We start from the raw sequence: 23,706 nt of genomic DNA, 5'->3' as shown, positions 1-23,706 counted from the left end.
CAATGGGTGTATTCCGCAAATGCTGCCAGCAGTTAAGTTACGTAGGTCGTGGTAACGCCGCATGGTCGGGTAGCGCTAGCATCAACCTGTACTAACTGTCGGTGGGTTCCGCATGTCAACAAACTCCGAAATATCAGATGGCATGGGAGCGAAAACAGTAAAAAATATCAAAGTTTGTTGACATGCGGAACCCACCGACAGTTAGTACAGGTTGACGCTAGCGCTACCCGACCATGCGGCGTTACCACGACCTACGTAACTTAACTGCTGGCAGCATTTGCGGAATACACCCATAGTGGCCATAGTCCGCAGGTTAAGTATCCGTCCTTAACCGCCTTTTTCACTAACGTTTAGAATAATGATTGAGACAATCAATGATTGTATCATGAGTTTTTGTATAAAGTTCAATTTATACAAATAAGTTGGTAAATATAGGCACACATGATTAATATTTAAACATTTTAAGCTGTATAAATATATAACATAGATTCCAAATATGCATTATTACCGCTGGAATATGCTAACAAAACCAAATATCCGTCTCTCTCACCCAGCAAAATAATAGGTATCTGTATAATCCTGTATCAATTTATTGCACACATGCGAAATGTTCAATGACAGTAAACAATGACATAATTTCAAACTTTACTTTTAACTCTTCATTTCACACGTAATTTTACAATGCAATTGATAAATTATTATTCATACAAAAGTATTAATATTCTTATAGGAGGTCGATTTTCAGGCAAAAGATTATTTGTAAACTTGCCATAAACAGCACAGCCAATGTCAACTTTTTATTTTCTATCTACACAACTAGTTGCGGCTGGTTTTAGCGTTTCAGATTTCTAAACTAAAAAGTGGCCCTAAAATTCTGAAGGAAAGCTTTAGATATTTTAGGCCCTGGAGCCATGTTGTCAATTATAAACCAGCCGCAACTTATTTGACAGATACAAAATGAAAATTCAACATTTCCTGTGCTGTTTGCGGCAAGTTTATAATTTATCTATTACTCGAAAGTATAAATATATAGGAGGTTAATATTCGTATAAAACATACACTGCAAACTTGCCGCAAGTAGCACAAACATCGTTAATTATTTATTTTGTATCCATTTCAAGAGTTGCGGCTGGTTTATAAGTGACTAAATGGCTCTAGGGCTAAGCTGCCTAAAGCTCTCCTTCAGAATTTCAGAAGCAATTTTTGGCCAAAAAAATCACGACCGCTAGATGGCGCTGATCCTAATGATTATAACTACTTATAGTAGAGCCATTTAATCAATTATAAACCAGCCGCAACTAATTTCGTAGATACAAAATAAATAGTTGAAGATAATTGTGCTACTTGCGGCAAGTTTGCAGTGTATGTTTTATACGAATATCAACCTCATATATATTTATACTTTTGGGTAATAGATGAATTGTAAACTTGACGCAAACAGTGCAAACAACGTTAACTTTTTATTTTATATTTATGAAATTAGTTGCGGCTGGTTTATAAGTAATTAAATGGCTCTAGGGCTAAGCTGCCTAAAGCTCTCCTTCAGAATTTCAGAAGCAATTTTTGGCCAAAAAAATCACGACCGCTAGATGGCGCTGATCCTAATGATTATAACTACTTATAGTAGAGCCATTTAATCAATTATAAACCAGCCGCAACTAATTTCGTAGATACAAAATAAATAGTTGAAGATAATTGTGCTACTTGCGGCAAGTTTGCAGTGTATGTTTTATACGAATATCAACCTCATATATATTTATACTTTTGGGTAATAGATGAATTGTAAACTTGACGCAAACAGTGCAAACAACGTTAACTTTTTATTTTATATTTATGAAATTAGTTGCGGCTGGTTTATAAGTAATTAAATGGCTCTAGGGCTAAGCTGCCTAAAGCTCTCTTTCAGAATTTCAGAAGCAATTTTTGGCCAAAAAAATCACTACCGCTAGATGGCGCTGATCCAAATGATTATTACTATACTTATACTAGAGCCATTTGATCAATTATAAACCAGCCGCAACTGATTTAATAATTACAAAATAAAAAGATAACATTGTTTGTGCTACTTGCGGCAAGTTTGCAGTGTATGTTTTACACCAATATTGACCTCCCTTATATTTACACTTTCAGGTAATAGGTAAATTGTAAACTTGCCGCTAATAGTGCGAACAATGTTCACTTTTTATTTTGTATTTATCAAATTAGTTGCGGCTGGTTTATAAGTGATTAAATGGCTCTAGGGCTAAGCTGCCTAAAGCTCTCTTTCAGAATTTCAGAAGCAATTTTTGGCCAAAAAAATCACTACCGCTAGATGGCGCTGATCCAAATGATTATTACTATACTTATACTAGAGCCATTTGATCAATTATAAACCAGCCGCAACTAATTTAGTAAATACAAAATAAAAAGATAACATTGTTTGTGCTACTTGCGGCAAGTTTGCAGTGTATGTTTTACACCAATATTGACCTCCCTTATATTTACACTTTCAGGTAATAGGTAAATTGTAAACTTGCCGCTAATAGTGCGAACAATGTTCACTTTTTATTTTGTATTTATCAAATTAGTTGCGGCTGGTTTATAAGTGATTAAACCGCTACGTAACTTAACTGCTGGCAGCATTTGCGGAATACACCCTGTACCATTTGCATGACTGTCGTCTGCTACACATTTGTATACCTATGTTTACGTATTATCCGCGCCATCTAGGAATAGTTTTCTCACTTACTTTCTGACTTTCATTTCATTTCAAAAAATTCTCCGCCAGGTGGCGCTAGTTGTTGAATTCACTATATATGTATATATATGTATATATATCGTGTAGCAAGATAATATATGTCAACAAAATAGAAATTACACACGCGCGTGCGTATGTGTCAGTATGTCTGTATGTGTCGTATGTGACTAAATAATTAAATAACGGTTACGGCTGACGGTAGTGACTATAGTGCCGTGTAGTGGGCTCAGTACTCAGTACCCATGTTGATGTGACTAGTTTATTAAATTAGATTAATAAAATTATGTTCTACTTCGTAACAAATGTCTTACTGAATGCGGTAAATTTAGTCAAGTTGCAATAACTGTGAAGTGCCAATTTTTAGTTTTAACTTAGGTTATGGATGAAGAAACATTAAACAGGCAAATATTTATGTTTTTAAAGTTTTGTAATTTCAATGTTAAACATGTAACTCACGAATTATTGTTACATTTTCATTGAAGGATGGCAGCAGAGGCCCTTCTGGCAGAAGCTGAAATCGGAGCTAGGAGAGCAGCCGTAATAGGCCCAAGTGGCTGGATTAAAAAAAAAGAGTCGATAAACAAGAGGTTTTTGCATTCAACATTGAGAAATGCAGTGCAATCCAACAAACGCAAATCATCGCAGAGTACAAACAGTCCTTGTCAACAAGAAAGGGCAAACAAAAAATAATTATGGGTTGTCAATTTCTCAGCTTCAATCATATGTACCTAATGTATGAAAGTGGTTATTTTAAAGCGTGACGCTCTACTCATTTTAAAGATTATTCGTATTCGTTTGTTTAATTCGACTTGTTATATATATATATATATATATATATATATATATATTATATACTTGGTATTACATTGATGTAAATTATAAGTATGTAAATTGTGTATAATACACTTATAACATACATCTATGTAACCAGCATTGTTACTAGAATAACATGAAAAAGAGTGTAGCAAAGATGAAAAATGTATATTTTGGTTAAAAAAAAAAATCTTCATATTACGTTATAATATTCTAGTAGTACTAACTTTTGAGTGAAAGCAGAAGTTTAGGAGGATGCAAGATTGAGGTTTGAAATAAGTTATAGGGTGCACCAATCAAAGTGGAAAATCATGCCTTTTGCCAGGATTTTAAGCCCTGGTAAACTATAAAGACACAAGTAAAACTCTTCAATTTTTTCACTTCCATATTGAAGAAAAAGTGAACCAACTAAGCCGCAAAATAAATCAAATTACTTGAAATAAATTTATCATATATATTTATAAACTACTCTTTTAAGTATAGTACATGAAAAAATTGACAAAAAAATTATTGCAAAAATAATAACGATATGGCATGTCCATAAGTTGAAATACACACTTGTATACGTAAATTTATTTTACCAGCGGATAGCTGGCCGAGGTAGCAATGCCGCAATTGTTGTGACGATTGCGAGACATTTTGATGTATCCCTGGTCGCCCCACGCTTCGCCCCAGCTATTTTTCACGAGCCAGAATTGCTTGTTGCTCTTCTGGTCCGTGCCGTATCCCACGACTAGCACACCATGGTCCAAAAACTCAGACGAACACAGTGGCTCGTAGTAGATCCCTGTAACATATGTGTATAAAATTATTTTCAATTGAAAATTAATCAAGTACCTTTTATGTCACGCAAAACGTGCACATGTATGTCATATTAAGAGTAGGTATACCTTTACTGTAAAACATAAACGAATCGTGATCGGCATCAATGGCCACTGATATGGGACCAACGGTGGCTACGGCCGTTTGTAGCTTGTTCTCGTTGCCAGAGGGTAAGTCAACGTAGCCGGCGTCGTCGGCACCGCTGTTGGCCGGATTGTAGCGGCACTTGTCGTCCCTAGCCTCGTACGGGTAACTCTGTTCCTTGTCGAGTCCATGGTTGTACTTGATGTACTTGAACGCGTTGTCCATGAGGCCGCCGTCGCAGCCCATGTTGCCGAATTTGCTCGAGCAATCGACCAGGTTCTGCTCGCTCAGGGAGACGAGGGTGCCGTTCCGGCGGAAATGCTGACCCTCCAGGGAGCCCGTCTGCAATCACCGTCGACCCGCAGTGTATCAAATAATAATGATTACCAAGTGGTAGATAAAAATAAAAAAAAAAAAAGAAAGTTGAGTGGGAAAAGTGGAATGAAAAAATGCCACTCTCGGTTGGGACAATTAAGAAACATTTTTCGTTCATCAGCTACAAGAGAGGATGAGAGAGACAAAACAGCTTACCGCTGAGAAGGCCCAGCACGAGCCACACTCGCCTTGGTCCTTCACGGGAGTCACCGCGCCCTTGTCCCTCCAGTCCACGTGGTCGGGGAGACTGCCGACGTTGGCCGGCTCCAGGTAAGCCGCGCCCTCGGACTCGTCGGCAAAGTTGGCGCTTCTCCGCGACATGACGAACCCATTGACTTTACTGGAAAACTCGCAAACGGTCTGAAAAGCCAACAAAAATGTACACGCGCCCTTGATTTTATGTGGGGAGACTCGATGGCACGCACCATGTCACCGAATTTGTTCATGGCCATTGAGAAGGTGACGAGCCCCTGCTCGTATCTTTTGTTGTGCCTGACGATCTTTTGCCGATTGTCCATGAATATTTTGAACCTTTTCTTCTCCTCCGTGGGGCTATCATAGTTTTTCTTGTGCTGCAACTGCGGGAGGGAAAAATGCGAAGAAGATAATTTAAACACGCGTGATGAAAAAAAAAAAAAAAACCAATTTTAATCTATGACGCTCACTTTGAACAAATCCCACTCGTCAGTAAAGTCCACCTCGTAAATAGCTGCCGAGTGGACCGCAGCCGCTGTCGCGACAAGGAAAAAAAACACCGAAAATATCATTTTCCAACAATGGAGTGTACTTGGGTGAACGGGTCTTTGGAAATTTAACTGTGATGATCGCGCGCTAACTGAACAATCGAAAACTACCGGGCCCCTTTATATATGTGTACAATGCGCGGGGAGAAGCTGCACGGCGCGAACGAAAAAAAAAAAAAGGCCATAGCGTGCCATGGTGGGGAAATTGACGAGGGACAAAAATATATTTTTATCATTGCACCATTGAAACCTAAGATTTTATTTTCATTTCTTTCGTATCGCCTCTTATCCACTGTAATTGAATACCACTTGGGGTTGTGGACAAATATTAATGAATAAATGCTTTCTGGGAAAGAGGCCGCAGAACTTGCTTGCTTATTTTTTACGAACGTGTTGAATGAAAATTTCGAAAAATGGCACAGCTAAGTGGACAAAAACAAAATTCTAGTTTTAATAGGCTGAATAAAAACATTTGCTTACTTTTGTATGATATTATATGTATGTTGCTATTATATGCTTGATGAAAATTTTTCTCCAAGAGATACGACTTTTTTTTTAATTTTCCCAAAACTTCTGTGGATTAAATTATTTACGCATTACTAATAAAAAAAAAAGACCATATCAAGTCTGATAAGATCGACAACAAGATATTTATACGTAAAAAAACTACATTATGTTGATACGAAAGTTGTGTACATAAAATAGTCATGCCTCTACACCAAGTGTTGAGCGAATATCTATATGACAAAGGAGCAAGAGATAAAGAGTTTTCGTATTTACTAATTATTCATTCATTGTTTAGTTGAGCGAATATCTATATGACAAAGGAGCAAGAGATAAAGAGTTTTCGTATTTACTAATTATTCATTCATTATTTATAAAATTATTAATATTGAATGATTCATAACAAACTATAGATAAGAAGCATTGTGGAAGGTCAGTATTAAGATTTTCTTGAATAATTATTACGTATTAGCGCTTCGATGTACAAGTGAAAAAGTTTCAATTTACGTAATAGTACAACGAAAGTACTGAGAGTTTAGTTAAATTAATAATGCTAAACTTATGATCTGTTTTTAAAAGATGAATTATATCGTCACAGACCGAAGACATTTGTTATTTGTTGAATCATTGGCTAAAATTACTTAACCGCAATAAGTTGCACACCAACAATAGAAAAAAACTTTGAAAATTATACCTTTGATTTGTTTGACGCGATGAAAAGTTGAACTTTTGTCTTGCAGGCGTAGTTTATATAGAATTTCGTGGTACAGCAATTATTAAAAAATACCAACGAAAAAAATTGAAAATGAACGAGGCTGATGGATAAGATAAAAAATGATGAGGTTTTTTTTGTGTCCTGAGATGACGGGGATTAATTTAATTTTCTGCGATCTTGAATGATTTCGTATCATTCAAAAATGCAATAAACTTCAACTGGTATTATTTGAATATATTTGAGTATATTATTAAAAATTCATTGAATAAATGAGATACCCGCTCTTGTTCGATACGTTTTCTTTGGTGGTGTTACGTGGAAAATGTTGGCTTGGGGTGCACGCAAGAGGTTTCGTACGTATAACAGTGGTATGATCAATGAATTTTAATACATAAATAATTTTAATAAAAAAATTAGACTTGGGGAGGGGGGGGTAAACAGGTAAACTCAATTGGAATGTTTACTTTGATGGTTAAAAACCAGAAATATCATTAAATATATTCAATAACTTAGCGATAGAAACAATTGTTTTCGTGGCTCACGCGATACGTTTATTATTGAAATTTAACTCATATGTACCTCTCCACCACCTAAATTTTTTTCTGAGTATTATCTCGTGATGATGTATCGAGTTGCCGGATGTAGCGTTATCGTTAAATGGAAAAAAATTCGATCTGTTTGTTATTTTTGACTTGAAATTATATTGAAATAAATATTTTTATCAAAATTCTTGCAAAAGTATTGACTAAAATTTCAAACATGATTAAAAATAAAGAAATTTAGTGTTTTGATGCATCAGATAATACGAAAAACAAATGTTTTTGATAAAAATTTTAATGTATTGAAGGTCTAAAAACTAGAGTAAAAATCTGAGAAGAGGTGATCATATAAAAATATATGTTAATCTATTTGAAAAACAAAACCACTTTATTTGCTGCTGGTAATACAACTTTAGTAATTGATCGTAAGTTGTACAAGACACGCTACTTTTGTTGTATATTTTTATTTGTTTGATAAAAAATTACATATTTAAACACTTTTTTTATAAGAATTTAGGATGAAAAATTTGCAAAGATAATTTTTTACGACTAAACATTGGCAACCTTAGGTCTTAAGCATCACCGATACCTTTACTAATTGCGTGTTAACAACATAGAAAATATATAATCGTACAAAATTATTTGTAATATTTCATTATTTTGCATTGATAGGTTGCACATTTGAAAATCATGGCATCACTTAACATTTCCTAATACTAAAAAATTCGGCGCGATCACATTTTTTTTCTCTCGTTATAAAGAATTCGTCAATATTCATGATAAAAGTTCACTCGCCAAACACGTTTTTAAATTTTATTTATTTATTTATTTATTTATTATTTTTTTTTTTTCATTCACTAAAACACTAATTAATATAGTCTTAGGTTAACAAACTTTTTCGTTTTTTTTGTCAAGTTTGACAAAAAAACGAGGACAGTACAATTACTGTAATATCACTTATGACATGTTCTTATTACTCTAATTGCATTGTTTTAACGAAGAAGTTGTCAATATAAATATCTATCAACGTTGGTCTTCTCATAATAATATTTATCATTTAAATCTCCGCCTTGCAATCCATAAAAATCAAAATTGGAAGAAGAAGTTCACATTCTCATCAATTGGAAGAATTGTCGCTTATTTGTCTTAAAATCTCTACAACTGTCTCTGATTATTCAACTATATAGTTTGCCCGCGATGATCACACCGCGGTAAAAAACCACTCGCAACTTTGTTTCGTCTTTTTAATTTACAAAATTTAGTTATTCGCCGCATCGCAATGATTAAAAATCAACAATAGTTTGTGCGTTTCACTGATTGGTAAAAATTATAATATCAAAAGTCAATATCGACCATATAAAAACAGACAAACGCAGTAAACCTGTTTACATATACATATATATTTGTCGAGAGGTAAAAAACTCGCACAGATGATTCTCCATGAAACTCGGATGAAAATCTTCTAAAAATCCATCAACTAGTATGCGTCGCTACGTTATGTAAATCCATTGGCTTGATTCTGTAGCTTCTTGTACTCCAAAAACAAATCTCTCATGTCAGTCAAGGCTGTCTTGATTCGATTGCTAAACCTCTTGGAGTCCTGCAAGACGACACATCCCGTGAAATACCAAAATTTTCCAACACGTTCGAGAAAAACTTACCGACATGGGAGAGCTAAATTTACTCGAGATGTGGAAAAAAATCATATCTTCGCCCGCAATGATGTACGACACGCCGTAACCGTCATCCGCCACCGGTCCAAATCCACCGCCGGCCGAAATACAGTCCGGGTACTTTTTCAGATCCAACTTGGACGTTTGCCCGTGGGGAGTTTGCGAAGTGGACAATTTCCACGGCTCGCTGAGCACTTCCTGAAGTATCAAGCAACAAAAATGGTAAAGCCGACTTCAAACCTTTCATCGGAACATTTTGGTACAAAAAGCTACCTTCAAGAAGGGAGAATCAACCTCCAAGTACTTGGAGATGACGTAGAGACAGAAAAGATGCCTGTCGATTCCCTTTCCGCACATGGCGTCTTGGTACCCTTTCTGATGCTGAACAGCGGCAGCTTTCAAAAGCTTGTACCTCTCTTCGACCTGAAAAACGCGTTTTTACGAATCATAGTATATAATATAACAACGGCCAACAACGAGCGTGCTCACACGTACCGTGGACGATTTGTTCTCCATGGCCTTGACCCAGGCCGAAGACTCGATGGTGCAGGGCCGGACGGTCTCGGTGCGACCCTCCCGGTACAGCCTCGTCATCGAGGCCTCGTACGTCAAACAGAACTTACCGGCGTCGCGGTAGTACGCGAGCTGCAGGGCCATTTGTATGTAAGCGTCGGGGGACATGGCGCTCTTCTTCATGAAACCCTTGCCGTACACGTCGTGCACGTATATCCGAAGGTCGACTCCGTTCACGAGTTCCTCGGCCACCTACAAACATCCACAATGCGTACGCAAAGTCTACAACTTGCGCATAAATCCCTACTGATCGGTACTTACCAGACACGAGGTCTCGATGGCTTCGAGGCACTTTGGACTCAGGTCCCACTGCAGTCGGGTCGGGGCTGGTGGTGTGAATTCTGGGGTTCCCTTTGTGTGGCCGTCTTCTTTGAATCTACAGCAAAACATATACCAATGTTATTTTGCACCAAGAGACCGCGAAATCACTAAATTTATAGCGTTATTTACTGTCGCACAGTGTTTTATGTACAATGTGATTATACAAATGCGCCAAAGTCCAGCGATAAGTACATGCAAGCACGAAAAAAATGAATTTTGCACACGTGTGGTGTATATAAGAAATAAAAAATTAATCGCACACAAAAAAAAAAAATATAATAGTGTAACAAAGTAGACTTATTTCTTGAAAATCGGCAGAAACAATAGAAAAGGTAAAAAGAAATTTGCGTGCATTGTCTAAAGCGTATGAGTAGGGAAAAAGCACTTGTGATTATTGATAAAAATAAATGGCATGCGCATGGAGTTGGTGTTAAAAGTATAGAGAAAAATTGGGTAAACATTTACCCCACTTCCACATCAACGGCAAGTATGTATTCCCAAAGTGTTCCCATAATAGGAGCATCCGCCCTACAATCAAATTCAAGCGTTCGAGCATTCCATTACATATTCAAGAGTTCAAAGAAATAAGTGCTAGTATGTATATTTTACACAAACGTTTTGTCTGAAACCACCAATTTTTTTGGGTGTTTCAATACCGCATTCAACCTATAAAATACAGTGCTCTAGATATTACATATACAATACAAGTAATATAATATATTAGTCATTAAGCACGTTATATTTTTAATCAAAGCCTTTTTCTTCCCGATACAACTACCAATTACAACCAAGAGTATTACGCAAAAAAAAAGCGATTAAATCGATCAAATGATTTATTATTTTTTTTATGACAAATGCTTACTCTTGTTCCAAAATGAGCTCTGTGAGCAAATGTTCCCACAAATGTGACATCACTGCAGCATCTGCCCTGCTCATTTAACATCATTAAATTTAGTTAACGCCAATCGCGATCGCATTTAAAACTTGAAAGGCTTTTCGGATTGACAAATTTGGGATATGCGTATAGAGTACCGCGTATACAGAGACAGTCGGTCGTCATATCATTGTATACCTGTTTTGTATAGAAATTTGGTGCTGATAGGTAAACGTTTATATATTAACTCACCACGAGTGTTCAGCGTTGAAGCCGATCTGCGGGATAAAAATGGCATTACAAAGGATGAAGTAAGTATGCGATCGTGCCCATAAAATTGCGTGAGCTTACCCTGCCATTGTTCCCAACGCACAAAGTAAATGACTTGTCGAACCAGCGGTCGTAACCCTTTCCGTGCAGGAGAATGCGTCCGTAGTTGTCGAGTTTTTCCGGATGATTCTAGAATTGAAAATTCGTTGCTTTGTGCCATTTCGTAAACTCCGAGGGGGAAAACAACATCTCGACTCACTTTGTCAAACTCGTAGGGCACATCATCGAGGGCAACGACGAAGGCGGACTTCTCGATGATGTCCAGAGAATTTTTATTGATACCTCTGCTAAAATGTTCCTCGCGCGTCTTGGCCCAGTGCGTTCGCTCGCCAGCGGTCAAAGACGCGAGTCTCTCCTCGCCTTCGCAGGGTGTGCTCTTGTCGTCCAGGATGGCTTGGATTTGCCTGTAAACGCCGAAATCGTTAACAAAGCAAAATCAAGAAGACATATAATAATAATAATATAATCACAGGTGATATCCATAATAGATGTGTGTACCTATGGGGATCAAGTGTATATAGGTAAGACCGACTCACGATTCAATTTCGCCGGGCTGCAGGAGCCGATTTTTGTAATAAATCGGCAGCCTGAAGTATTTGCCCTTGTGGTAAACGACGACGTGCTTCGAGTCCTGGTAATGCACGATCCTGTCGGTCTCAATTCCCGGGATCCTCGTCGTATTGAAGACCCTCTCGTACTGCCACGAGCACAAAGGCACGATTCCCTGAATCAAAATCTGCAAAGGGGGGGGGGGGGGGCAACGATCGCCCGATGAAAAAGAGAAAAATTCTCAAATGCGTGCAAGTATGTGGCGTGCACTCACCGGCTCGAGCTCCTGTCGCTCTATGAGCCGCCTGTACTGCAGGCAGGAGTGTATGGCGCTGGCCGCGCGCGCCGATTGTATCTTGGTCGGGTGCATGAGGATGGCGTCGATCCCGTAAAAGTTCGAGTTGACCATGATGGGCGAGCGGCCCCTCAAGTAGACGTACTCCTCCCACCAGTCGGACACGTAGTTGCTCGACCACCAAGACTTGAGGATGAGGTAGCGCTGCAGCTTGACCCCTATGCCGCTCTGAAACTCGCTGGCCAATCGCTCCATTCGCTTGTAGTTCTCGTCGTCCAGCAGCGGCCTCACGCTCCTCAGATACTGTATCATACGTACACGATCGTTATATCCACAAATATATACGGTGTCCAATCGCGAGAAAAAAAAAGCGATCATCACTTGCCCTGGTCATGGTGTCGTCGAGACTGGGCAGTGGGAGACGAGGCAACGAGCCCTGGAAGCTGTACAGCATGGGCTTGTGCCAGCCGGAGAACAGCTTGACCGCAAGTGCCCAAAACCTCGTGACGGGCGAGACGGTGCTGCCCTGACCGCGCGCCTCGTAGATCCAGCCCTTGTAGATGAGCAGCAGCTTCAAGGTGTAGCGTATCGCGTAAATCGTCACCAGCCACAACAGGAGACCCACGACGAAACAGCCCGCCAAGTGGGCGAGTACGTAAGAGCTGCGACGACACGATTGTTACTTGATACAATTTTTTATTTTTCAAGTGTAAGACAGAGCGCGATGAGTGTATATACATAATATATAATTATACAATATACTCACGCAAACAGGTACGGCGCGACTTTTCCGACGGGGTCGTAAGGTACTTTGTAGCCGGCAAAGTGTACAGCCGTGACGATTATCACCGACAGCCACATGCTGGTAAGCGACGCCGGATACACGCCGCTTTTTATGTTGTTCTGTGAGGGGGAAAAACAATTTTTAAAAAACACCGGCGATTAACACGAGTGGGAAAAATCAATTGAAATAAATGCCAGCGTATACACACTCACGTAAAATCGAAAGTATCGCTTTTTCCAGGAGCGAACGCCCGATTGCCAGACGAGGTTGAGGACCTCGCGGTCGAAGTTCACGTCCCAGCCCTCGTGGGTTATCGAGAAGCTGAACGCGACGGCCGAGTGGGCTTCTGCCATCCTCGCGGCGTTCCTCGGATCGGCACCCGATCAACAAGTGGCTCTATAGATCCTTAAACCAAGCCAGAACATTATTTCATTTTTATTTTTTTTTTTTTTTATCATCATCTTTTTTGTGCCTTGGGTATATTATTTCTTTAAGGGAGCGTGTGCGGTAAATTGGGCTTTAATGAAAGATAATTGTATAGGTAAGTAGCTCGGAAGTTATGCGAGTATTGTTTGGTGGTGCTTCGGTGATGAATCGTCTCCTCTTGCCCCCATGATTGGCACTTTTCACGGAGTCACCTATCCGATGAGTTTGGTACAAGGGACAGCAACAAAAAAAAAAAAAAGGGGCGAACATCTGCATCCCTTTTGTCCTCGAGTGTACCCAAGAGAGTAAAAATATAGTTACACATGTATCGTACAGAGCGCACAAGTAACTAGAGCGGCTGTGACAACTATTTGACCTTACTTAATCGCAATTGCACGCGAAAAGCTGCAGCTGAGCTGACTAATGTATACGCATACGCAATATATATATATATATATATATATATATATATATATATACCAACTGCAAAAGTGCTGTATTAAGACTCCAGTGTATACATGTGGTTTATGTGTGCGATACGTTGCACTGTATAAATGTGGTACACCTACTTGTCAGTGTGTGTATTGCATGCCACGTAGCTTAGTTGACTGCCATCGTAATGCACGTATATGTAGGTACATTTATATGTATAGAAACGCACACGATACTCAAGCTATATAGAAACAAAGGAGGTCACCGAAGACTTTTTTTTATCTCAATAAAAAAAGTAGTTTTTTTTTTTTTCATTCATACTCAATAGTGAACGTACGTTTGACGACTGCAAAAAGACTTTATACTTTTTTCTTCTTCTTCGCGCACACGTCACTCGAGAGATGAACCATAAAATCATGATGATTCGGCGATTCACACGTTTTTTACCAAAATCAATTTGAAATCGCATGCGAATTTGGGTGCATTTTACGTATGGACAATAAAGGCTCGTGTCTTTGTAATATGTTATACGCTCGTTGAAGATAAAAAAAAGAGTGAAAAGCACTTCTTAGATCGCGATTGTCGCTGATTCATTAACTAAGAATCGTAACAACAAAGCGAATATTGCACGTTGCAAATTTCGAGATCTTTTATTACGACAGGCCGAAAAGTAACCGCGTGCAAGGCTGATATATAGCTTTACGTGCAAAACTTTGATGACAAATCGGAAAATGAGAGACAAGAAACGAGCAAGCAGAGCTGAAAACTCGAGAAGAATTTTCCTCCCGAGTCTGATAAAACCACGGTCGCGTGAAAAACCACTCGATGCTTCGCTCGGTCCTCACTGTTTGGAAACAAAAACTTCATTCGCCATTCTCGTCTGGGATGAAGAAAAAAAAAAAAAAAAAAAAAAAAACCCAGAGGCTACAGTTTTTTCTCCCGTCTCAGATCCACGCGTGTATTATGTATATGAGCGCTTCGCTTACCCAACGTATTCAATTAAACGACTTTGGCACGAAGAGTAAACAAAGCCAAATGACATGTATAGATATGCACACGCAACCGTGAATTTCCTTCTGTTCGCAACAACCGATTACGCGACGCGCGCGTGTGTGTGAATGTACATTAGCGCATGAAATTTCAATGGCCAATGTATGTTTTGACGGATACACTCGTATACTTATATAATTTCGAGAAACGTATTCCTACGGAATTTTCCCTCAAATTTCCAATTGACGCGAGGACGAAAGAAAAAACTGATTACAGGCGAGCAAAACTCAACCAAGTCCTCGACCTTGGCAATTATACACATCCGCGTGTAGCAGCTGATGAGGAAGTATAATCGTTGTCTATATTCGTTTCGATCGTAGGTATATCTATGCAATAATAGGCACGATGTTCTACAGTGAGAGATACTGTCTGTGTCAAGGTGAACCGGGTCTAAGTTGATTGGTACTTATGGATGGGTCCCAAATATATACTCATGGGCAAAAAGTGAGAGTTTTTTCCTTTTTTTTTTTTTTTTTTTTTTTTTTTTCGTAAACACACACGGAGGTTCTTGTGAAAACCCTGAAAAGGTTGCCCTAACGGGACTGTAACAAAGGATGAAAAAAAAAAAAAAAATGCTATCACGATTTTATAGCGAGTCTAACAACTCGCGTATAATTTCACGCGCACCTGACCATGAGGCAGAATTTAAATGAGCTACACGTGTGATTTTTTTTTTTTTTTTATAAAGAACGTAATACAGCGTTATTGCCTGCACACAATAAGTATATCGTTCTCACTTCCGTGCGCCGGTGGCAAATTGTATCACTTGCAGTACGTTTATTTTAACTGTCAAATAATTACTGTTTTTTTTCGCATCGTGTATAGAGAGCACCCAAAGCAACTTACACTTGTACTCGGGCTAAACAAAATTGTGATGTAATAATTAACGACAAAGTGACTGCACGCTTGAACACGTCAATGAGGCCCGGGAGTGGTGTCTCTCAGGGAAAAAGCAAGGAATCGCGGAATAAAAAACGACTACTCGCTGAGATAAAAAAAAGGTAGCTTATCGAGAAGGCGACAATATACGTATGTGTGCTGCTTCGTTTAGCAACGATGTTTTTCTCTCTCTCTCTCTTTCCCGATAGAAGACAAAGAATATATTAAATGAATGTTGTATCTTGTGATGTATCGAAGCGCAATAGGCCAGACAACGATCGATGATTAAACGATGTGTTCGGAATAAAATAACGTATAAAGTACGTGGTGCTCTTATCCGAGACGAACCCCAACGCGGATGGCGAAAACACAAGTGCAGATATGAATGTGTCAGTTGCATATATAATATACGCAATTATCAGCTGAAACGCGGGGGATTGCGTAAAATCGACAATGAGACTGATAACTCTTCTTTTGACGAGACGCTCTGCAGACTGTGCTTTGCTCTTCTCTTGTGTGTTTTATCTCAAGACGATTAAATTGGGACGTATTGCAGAAGTATACGGCGGAGAGACGAAGATATGCGGCTCGCTTCACTTTTTCTTTTTTTGTTCAAACTTGTGGCTACTTATTAAAAAAAAAAAAAAAAAAAAAAAAAAAAAATCGGTATGTAAGGTATGATGGTCGAGTGTTTCAAGTCAATCTTAGATGCAATAATATTTTTGGTATACTTGTTGATAGTGACAAATCGTGAGGCCGAATGTAAAGTATAAACTTCGAGGCAACTAGTGTCTTTTGGCGCGTCTAAACATGGATGCAAAGTAAATAATACGCATACGTTGGCGTAAGACGATTGAACATTTTTTACAAGTTAAAGTCTTGATTAAATGCGTGCAATGGAAGCGCCGACGCAAACAATTTTTTGTAATCATCGGATTTTTTATACTGTTGGTGTGTTGTGTTGCACTTCTTTGGTACAAAGCGTAGACGGAAAAACAAAATTTGATTTCATGTAATTGAGAATCAGTCGAGTGGAACAAACGATCGATCAACATTTGCAGTATATATATAGCAAGTAGATTTACTTACGAACTCGTTTTTTCGTGTTTTTTAGCGGTTATACAACTCATCATCTCGTTTTTTCTAGTGACATTAGTAACCCTCTACTATACGCTTCATGTGCCATGTGCCTAAAAATTGTACGCGTATCTTTGTTTACAGTGATTTCAATGGCATCGTTGATTATTTTTTATTCGAGACTCACGAGAGTCTGAAATTCCCACGATTACTGTCATTATTATAACTAATCAAGGTAAACATGTTACCCGTTATCAATACGATGTGCGTAATACAGCTGTTATCGTTCCAATTTATTTGTTTTACATTTACTTTTTAAATATAGTTTACTACAAACTGCAGTTTATAAACATCACAAAACAATGTTTTTTTTCTCTATCTAACGCTAATTGCACTTTTTACCGATATAGTTTGATAAAATATTTTTAAAAAACCTTGATCAATTTAAAAAAAAAAAAAAATACTCTTTTGCAAATGCGTGTACAACAATTGACTGTACGTAGTGATCACGCAGAGGAAGAAGCGCAAAACGTTTTCTTGGCTTGCCTAAAATAATTTTACTATCAAATCAAAGTCCAGCTTATTTACGTTTTCTGTGATGTGTACCCATCTTAATTGAAATTTTATGCAACTGCTCGAAAGGTCAAAGTTCTTTTAAGGAAAAAAATCAGAGTTAATCGTGAAAACAATATTACATGCAAAATTATTTTCGCGGACGGTATTAATATTTAATAAGTTTCCTCGTACATATTTTTACCACGCAATTTTATGTAACGTATACTTTATAAAAATGTTTCGTCCGAAAATCGATTCGAAGAAGCCATAATTTAGTTTTTAAATGATAAATATGAATCAAAATACTGAAATGTCAATTAAAACTCAAATTTATAAATTTATTTGTTTATCGTCAGGAGCAAATACGTCATTTTAGTGTACAATTTACGTAAATAAAATGATCAAGGAATAGTAAATGATGCATCGATTGTTCAAAAAAAATTTACGGAAAATTTCATTGTATGACTGACGATGTCAATTTATGAGTCATCAATGCACCATACAATGTGTGTTGCATCAAATAGCTATTTCAAATCTCAGTTTGCAATTTTTAAAGCACGCGCGTGCATCACGAAAATGTAGGTCTTTCATAACGTTCGCGTAATAAAGGGGCAACGTGTTTAGCCAAACAAAATTATCAATGACGCCAGAGAAAACAAAGTACGTGTCTCGAATAACGGATGTAAAAAGTGACTGATAATCCATTGCGATCTTTATCATTGTTTATACCTTACGATTAATATTTTCGAGATAATAAACAACGTGGCGATATATTTAAAGATGGTGTTTTTATCACGGTCACCATCTTTCTTTCCAAGCATACCTTTTTTGGGATAAATGCAAGAGCAATAAGTTATGAAAAAGACTGAGCTTTTGGACGTAAGTCACCCTAAAAAAAAATATATTATCACATGAATAACAAAGTCAAATTATTTCCGGTTTAAAGAGTTTTTACAAAAGTTGTACGTTACAAAACGATTTTATTACCCTCATATAAATGAAACATAAAAATGATTGCTTTACAGCACTGGAAAAATTAATGCCATTCTGGCGTTCGGAGAATTTTTTATGCTTGCGAATTAATTTTAACCGAATGAATAAATTTTATTTTGTAAGACAGTAAAAATAACTGTAATTAAGATAATAAGTACCAACTGTTACAAAATTAAAAAGAATATGTAAAAGGTAAATTCATGAATGTATTGCATGTTAATTATTTATTATTTTTTTTAGGAATAAAAGTATTGTCTTAAAATTGAGTCTCTTTCATGAACATGCGATAAAGAAGCTACATCCACCAAATTTGAGCTCAATAATTTGAACTTCAAATCATCCGAGTTAATAGTCTGGAAACTCAATTACGTATACCTATATTACATAGGCACATCTGATGGACTTCGGATGAAAGAAGAAAAATCCAAACAATAATTAAAACAATTATTAAAGTCGCTCTAAAATCCTGTCTTTTTTATTATTTGTTGCTTCCTGTTTTTAAAAATTATTCAGAACACACATTTACGGCCAAAAAAAGTTTTTCTCTTCATTTGAAAAATGTTTTCTCATCCAACACTTTGAATTGACGTTTGTAAGTAACTTTTTTTTTCTTTATATCGAAAATATGCGCATTGGAACGTTAATACAAAGATTTAATTTTAATGCCTTGTAACAACGAAATCTATTGTATGCAAAAGACTTCATGCAAAGCTGTATTTTTACACTCACGCTTTTACGTTGGTATTCATTACAGGAAATAAAAAATATAATTAAATTGGCCGATCACAAAGCTTCGATGACGTTACGTAAAGTGTTGCGTTTGAGGAAATTTTCTGTTGGTGCATCACAATACATCGAAAAATGTTAGCCTTTCCTCGCAATCCTCGATAAAACATTTGATGTATTATTGTTGGGTCAGCAGAATTATATACATATTTTTTCCTGTATATTCATAAAAAAGCAACGTTGGGCTATCTGCTGTATTTTTCGGATAAGCAAAATTTTTTATGTCCAAATAAGTTATATCATGGATGAAAATGACAGTACAATATTAAAGGAAAGTATGGTCCAACACTCGAATTGAAAATACGAAAAAGTATCGGTGACTGGCAAAAATGTCAAAAAATTCATACGAAAAGTAGCACACGCGCAGTTACAGATTTAATCCACGCATATGCACGTCCTCGATTGACCAAAGAGACTCACGTAAGTATATATATGCATGTATACTTGCCACGAGAGAAGAAGAAAGCGAGGAACGAAATTTTAAATAAAAAAAAAAAAAAAAAACTCACAACGCCCATTGGCTGGCACCGAGGGTGTGCTCAACCGTGCCTCCACTGTGCACATATGTTATCTCTCTCTCTCTGCATGTTCTTCTCGACGCACGCGGAGGCCCCTTTCTCGAGAGGGAGAGAGAGTTATTTTCGAAGATGCTCCTCTTCTTCTTTTTTTCGCACGGCACGCACACACACACGTACCGCGTGCGAGCAAACGTTTTCTGGCGCAGCTTATTTGCACGGAGCGGACATTGTTTCCATTACGTAAGGAGCCAACCTTTCTCAATTGTGGGATACATTTTTGCGGTTTATCCGCAGAAGAACTGTAACGAGCTCTGATTTTTTTTTTTTTTTTTGCACGTATAACGTGAGATGTACAATTATATTTTTTTTTTTCCTGTATTGCGCGTGGCGATAAAGCGGTGGGATTTCCCTCGAGTACAACGTAAAAAATATATAATTCCGCAGTCGAATCCGATGATTCAAGCATACCTACTTTTACCAGCGTACCGATTAACCCGCAGGTTTTTTCCGTTTTTTCCAAACGTCCCAGTAATCATCCGCCAAATTGAAGATGAAAGTGCATCAAAAATCGATCAAATGAGCTTCAAGATCAACAAAAAAAAGATTAAGTTGCAACTGGAAAAGTCCCAGTGTTTTTCTCTGCAGCTAAACGTTTTGCATGTACGTAATATAACATTACAAACGATAAACAGGTGCGTTCCAGATAAGATTCGCGGGCAGACGAAAGTTTATCTGTGTCGTCTGGCTGTGCTGACATGATGAGGAAAAAAGAAAAGAAGAAAAGATAATGTTGCATACTCCTCTTTTTCGTAATCGCGTCCAAGTCTGCACGTAAAATTGTACACAAATCGTCGAGTGATAATTAATGTGATTTCAAAAAATTTGAAGTATTCTAGTATGTACATTTCTAATAAAGCCATTGTAGACACGTCGAACTCGACTATTTTTGTTTTCCTTACCAGACTCGTATAATTTAAATATTGACGACAGGGGCTAGTGAAAAGAAAGAAAAAAAAAAAAAAACTCAGAGAAGCAGCACAGGAATCTCACCTCAAATGGTACATAAAATTTACTTAACGGGCGTGAGGATCCCACAAAAAGTTATGATATACCTACATAGATTAGAGCGCAGCATCTTTCAGTCAACCTCATTACAAAAACGTATACGTCCTGCAGTTAATCTCCGACGAATGGAATGTAGGTATGTGTATAAAATGTACACATGCATACACACACCGATGAAATGTACGTGTAGCGCGTAGTTGTATGTTACATGCATGTGTACAGGACGTCGGGTACCGTAATGTCCCAAATGGTCACTCTCTTCACGCCTTACAAATAAAGCACGGGCCTGCATGCGGAGCGTGCAAGTATTACAAATAATGTGATACCTGTATAACGATTTTGCTGTGAAAAAGAAGATTACAATGTATACATATACACACATGTATACCCATCACCATTGAAATTCCAGATTATTACAATATAATAAGCGCATAAAAATAATGTTATATGTGTATAAGGTATATATATAAAATATCTACGTGAGTGTACAAAGAGGCACTTTCATACATGACTTTCATCTCTTTCTCCTCTCTTTTCCCCATATATACATATACCAACGTACGTATGGATATAAATAAAATACAGGATGCGTAAGTATATCAAAGCGTACTTTCTTCGGCGCGCAAAGTCGTTCAACTCTTTTCTCCTCGTTTTTTTTATTTAACGTTACATACACTTGCGACTCGGCAGATTTTTTATTTCTTTTATGGATACTGGGTAAACATATGTAATAAATAAAAATATGGATACGTGTGAAAAATGAAAAAAAAATCCTTCGACTCTTCCAGATATGGTTTATTGTAGCATATATAGTTTGCCATACCAATGAAGTTTTTGTCCCGATTGTTGATGCAAAATGACCTTCTCGGAGCTCAATATTTTTTGTATTCCCGGAGATGGAAGTGAAACAGTGTTGTAAAGCAATAAAAACAAAAAACATGTAATATCACGAAAAGTATACTTATTTTCTATGTAGACTTTAAGAGCAACAAAAGTATCTATTTTTTTTTTCGGCTCCGTCGGTCTGATGGTTTTTAATTCAAAGTAAAGCCGCGACTGACACACATATTCAATTTATCATCGTCGTCGTCGCGTTCAACGCTTCGTGCGTTTTCGCAAAATATTTCATTTGCTTTCGCGAATCTCAACCGCACGTTACCAACTTGTACGCGTCAGCGGCCGAGGAGTGCGTATATGCTAATTTCTCGCAAAGCAAACTAATGTTTTATTCAAAAGATCGAAGAGTTTTATAGCTGTAAATTACTTTTCGCACAAAATCTTTTTTTTTTTTTTTTTTTCATTTTATTGATTTTTGTTTCTCCTTCTTCCCCAAAGCGCTACTTTTTTCCCCAACACACAGTGCCTTTTCAATGCTAATTTCACGCAAGAGCCAACCAAATAAAATTACCCGTCTGCGAAAAAGCTTCCAGTAGTTTATTTTATCGCCATCGGCAAAATCGGTTTACGGAGGACGATTCGTTGACGTTGTTTTTTTGCCGATACAGCACGTCTTTGAAATAAAAAAAAATAAAAGCTCCTATAGCTCAAGAAATAACTCTCCGCTGTAGCGCCAGCTCGTTCGTATTGACCTATAAATGTTTCACATTTGTTCAAAAGTATATACACAGATGTGCACGAAGAGATCGGTTCGAATGATTGAAGTAAGTATATTTATTGTGACGCCGCGATTTAAGTAAATCAAAAAAGAGAAACAGAGAGAGAAAAACAACACGAGCACGCGCGCGCTCTCTTTTGCGATGTGTCTTCCCTCTCGCTCACTCGCGCGCACTTGTACGCGACACACATTTATTTCTCCGTGTGTATTTAGATTATCAATCGCGAGCGTCCATCTATATAAATATATACTCCAATTGGTTGTACTTTGTACTTACTCGGCAATACTTGATATTAAAAATAATATTTACAAATACAAATGTATGTGCAGATGTTGCGATATTATGGGATATGGACTACGTAACACATATATGTACGTTTCGGGAAAAACTCGTTTTCGACTTTTGCAACGGTATGTCCTTTCGTACATGAGTATACGCACACACGTTCACACAAAAGTTGTAAAACTACCGAAACCATCACGTACTCTTTTCAAAAATCACGACAATTCATATTATAAAGGTATGCACTGACAACAACGGCATTGTAATCATACTTTACTAATGGATAAAATTGTATAAGCCGACAGAAATATTTTTGGAGCCCTTTATCGAAATACCATCGATGTTGTCGTTATACACAAAAATAACAAGTATAGGTGCGCATTTAAACCTTACGAGCAAATATACATGGCCCTTTTAACGCCTCCAATGTACATTCGCGCAAAGAAAATTTTACTCCGACAAAGTGACGTTTTAACGGCGTACATGCTAAACTTTGCCGTACAGGAACAAGTTAGCCATCAGCCGCAATTATGAAAAAATGCCCTCGTACGTGAATAAGTACGAAGGCTGTGGATGAAAATCGGAGTGAAAATAAGGAGGGAGCAAAAGGAATCAACGTTTGAGTAAACACACGTGTGTGTGTATATATATTGTTCTCACCTTTCCAGCAAAAGCCGAAGCTCCCTTGATTTTAACGACACCGCGCACCTTCCGATGATATAAATAGAGACGATCGAGGGAAGCCCGTGTTATCTTGAGTGACGTTTGATGTTTTGTCTGGCTAATTAAAGACACGGCCCAATGCGGAAGCGCAATGTAATACAGGTGTACATAAACAACAACAGCCGCAAAGAATTGTTTCTCTTTATTTTTTTATTTTTATTTTTATTTTATTTTTTTCTTCCTCGCTCGCGTCCTCAACCCGAGCACCAACGAGCAGAGGATGGTGAAGTGGAAGACGACGACATTCACCGCTGTGCGCGCTCTACCGTGGCATATAGGTATACCTCTCGCTCCTTTTTCGCACACTTCGCGAGCAGAGAGAAACCCCGTATACCCAAGAGTTGGGCGCCAAATGTTTACGCCCCCGCCTCTCTCTCTCTCTCTCTTTCTTTTTGTTTTTTCGTGTACAGGTGTATGTGCACTTTGGATTTTCCCAATGACTCGGAGGAGCACGAGAGGGGCGAATTAAAGCGGTATGACAAATGCCGTCGGGCACGGGAGAGCCCGCGCGCAAAAACTTAATCCGCACACGCAAACTGGCTATTACAGCACTCACGACCCAGGCAATACTGG

General features: G+C 37.8%; 3 protein-coding genes across 5 annotated transcripts; 1 reads left to right on the top strand and 2 right to left on the bottom strand.

Annotated features, from left to right (window-relative positions):
- Positions 1–2,943: 2,943 nt before the first annotated feature.
- LOC106644247 (protein POLR1D) lies at positions 2,944–3,540 on the top strand. Its single transcript, XM_014359665.2, has 2 exons — positions 2,944–3,138; positions 3,220–3,540. Exons 1-2 carry the CDS (start codon positions 3,116–3,118, stop codon positions 3,425–3,427), a joined length of 231 nt encoding a protein of 76 aa, XP_014215151.2. The 5' UTR covers positions 2,944–3,115; the 3' UTR covers positions 3,428–3,540.
- Positions 3,541–4,087: 547 nt separating this feature from the next.
- LOC106644248 (procathepsin L-like) lies at positions 4,088–5,635 on the bottom strand. The gene is made up of 5 exons (XM_014359666.2): positions 5,497–5,635; positions 5,257–5,409; positions 4,988–5,191; positions 4,441–4,798; positions 4,088–4,337 (listed from the first exon to the last, which is right to left on the bottom strand). Exons 1-5 carry the CDS (start codon positions 5,596–5,598, stop codon positions 4,123–4,125), a joined length of 1,032 nt encoding a protein of 343 aa, XP_014215152.2. The 5' UTR covers positions 5,599–5,635; the 3' UTR covers positions 4,088–4,122.
- Positions 5,636–8,164: 2,529 nt separating this feature from the next.
- On the bottom strand, positions 8,165–23,696 carry whd (carnitine O-palmitoyltransferase whd). 3 transcript variants are annotated; one of them, XM_089598285.1, is made up of 16 exons: positions 23,071–23,696; positions 12,944–13,136; positions 12,714–12,850; positions 12,333–12,609; positions 11,927–12,250; positions 11,640–11,839; positions 11,303–11,507; positions 11,125–11,232; positions 11,026–11,051; positions 10,762–10,827; positions 10,365–10,427; positions 9,840–9,954; positions 9,501–9,770; positions 9,279–9,428; positions 8,994–9,203; positions 8,165–8,932 (listed from the first exon to the last, which is right to left on the bottom strand). In XM_089598285.1, the coding sequence occupies exons 2-16, from the start codon at positions 13,082–13,084 to the stop codon at positions 8,828–8,830; spliced, it is 2,397 nt and encodes a 798-aa protein (XP_089454411.1). In that variant the 5' UTR covers positions 13,085–13,136; positions 23,071–23,696; the 3' UTR covers positions 8,165–8,827. The 3 variants fall into 3 exon arrangements, with proteins under 3 accessions (XP_089454411.1, XP_089454412.1, XP_014215150.2); XM_089598286.1 differs by lacking the exon at positions 10,365–10,427; XM_014359664.2 differs by lacking the exon at positions 10,762–10,827.
- Between the last annotated feature and the right edge of the window lie 10 nt (positions 23,697–23,706).

This window comes from Copidosoma floridanum, unplaced genomic scaffold, assembly GCF_036245765.1.
Source record: "Copidosoma floridanum isolate Cflo_tuat_1 unplaced genomic scaffold, Cflo_Japanese_pri ptg000006l, whole genome shotgun sequence".
Classification (NCBI taxonomy): Eukaryota; Metazoa; Arthropoda; class Insecta; order Hymenoptera; family Encyrtidae; genus Copidosoma; species Copidosoma floridanum.
This window is presented reverse-complemented; position numbering and strand designations above follow the sequence as displayed.

Excerpts from the sequence above, each read along its gene's own strand:
- LOC106644247 (XM_014359665.2), top strand. The coding sequence starts at position 3,116 with ATGGATGAAGAAACATTAAACAG. Across the intron at positions 3,139-3,219 it reads GATGAAGAAACATTAAACAG|GATGGCAGCAGAGGCCCTTC; the intron begins GCAAATATTTAT and ends TTTTCATTGAAG.
- LOC106644248 (XM_014359666.2), bottom strand. The coding sequence starts at position 5,598 with ATGATATTTTCGGTGTTTTTTTTCCTTGTCGCGACAGCGGCTGCGGTC. Across the intron at positions 5,410-5,496 it reads ACGAGTGGGATTTGTTCAAA|TTGCAGCACAAGAAAAACTA; the intron begins GTGAGCGTCATA and ends TCCCTCCCGCAG. Across the intron at positions 4,338-4,440 it reads GTTTATGTTTTACAGTAAAG|GGATCTACTACGAGCCACTG; the intron begins GTATACCTACTC and ends CATATGTTACAG.
- whd (XM_089598285.1), bottom strand. The coding sequence starts at position 13,084 with ATGGCAGAAGCCCACTCGGCCGTCGCGTTCAGCTTCTCGATAACCCAC. Across the intron at positions 11,052-11,124 it reads GCGTTGGGAACAATGGCAGG|ATCGGCTTCAACGCTGAACA; the intron begins GTAAGCTCACGC and ends TTTATCCCGCAG. Across the intron at positions 10,428-10,761 it reads GAGCTCATTTTGGAACAAGA|GGCGGATGCTCCTATTATGG; the intron begins GTAAGCATTTGT and ends ATTTGATTGTAG.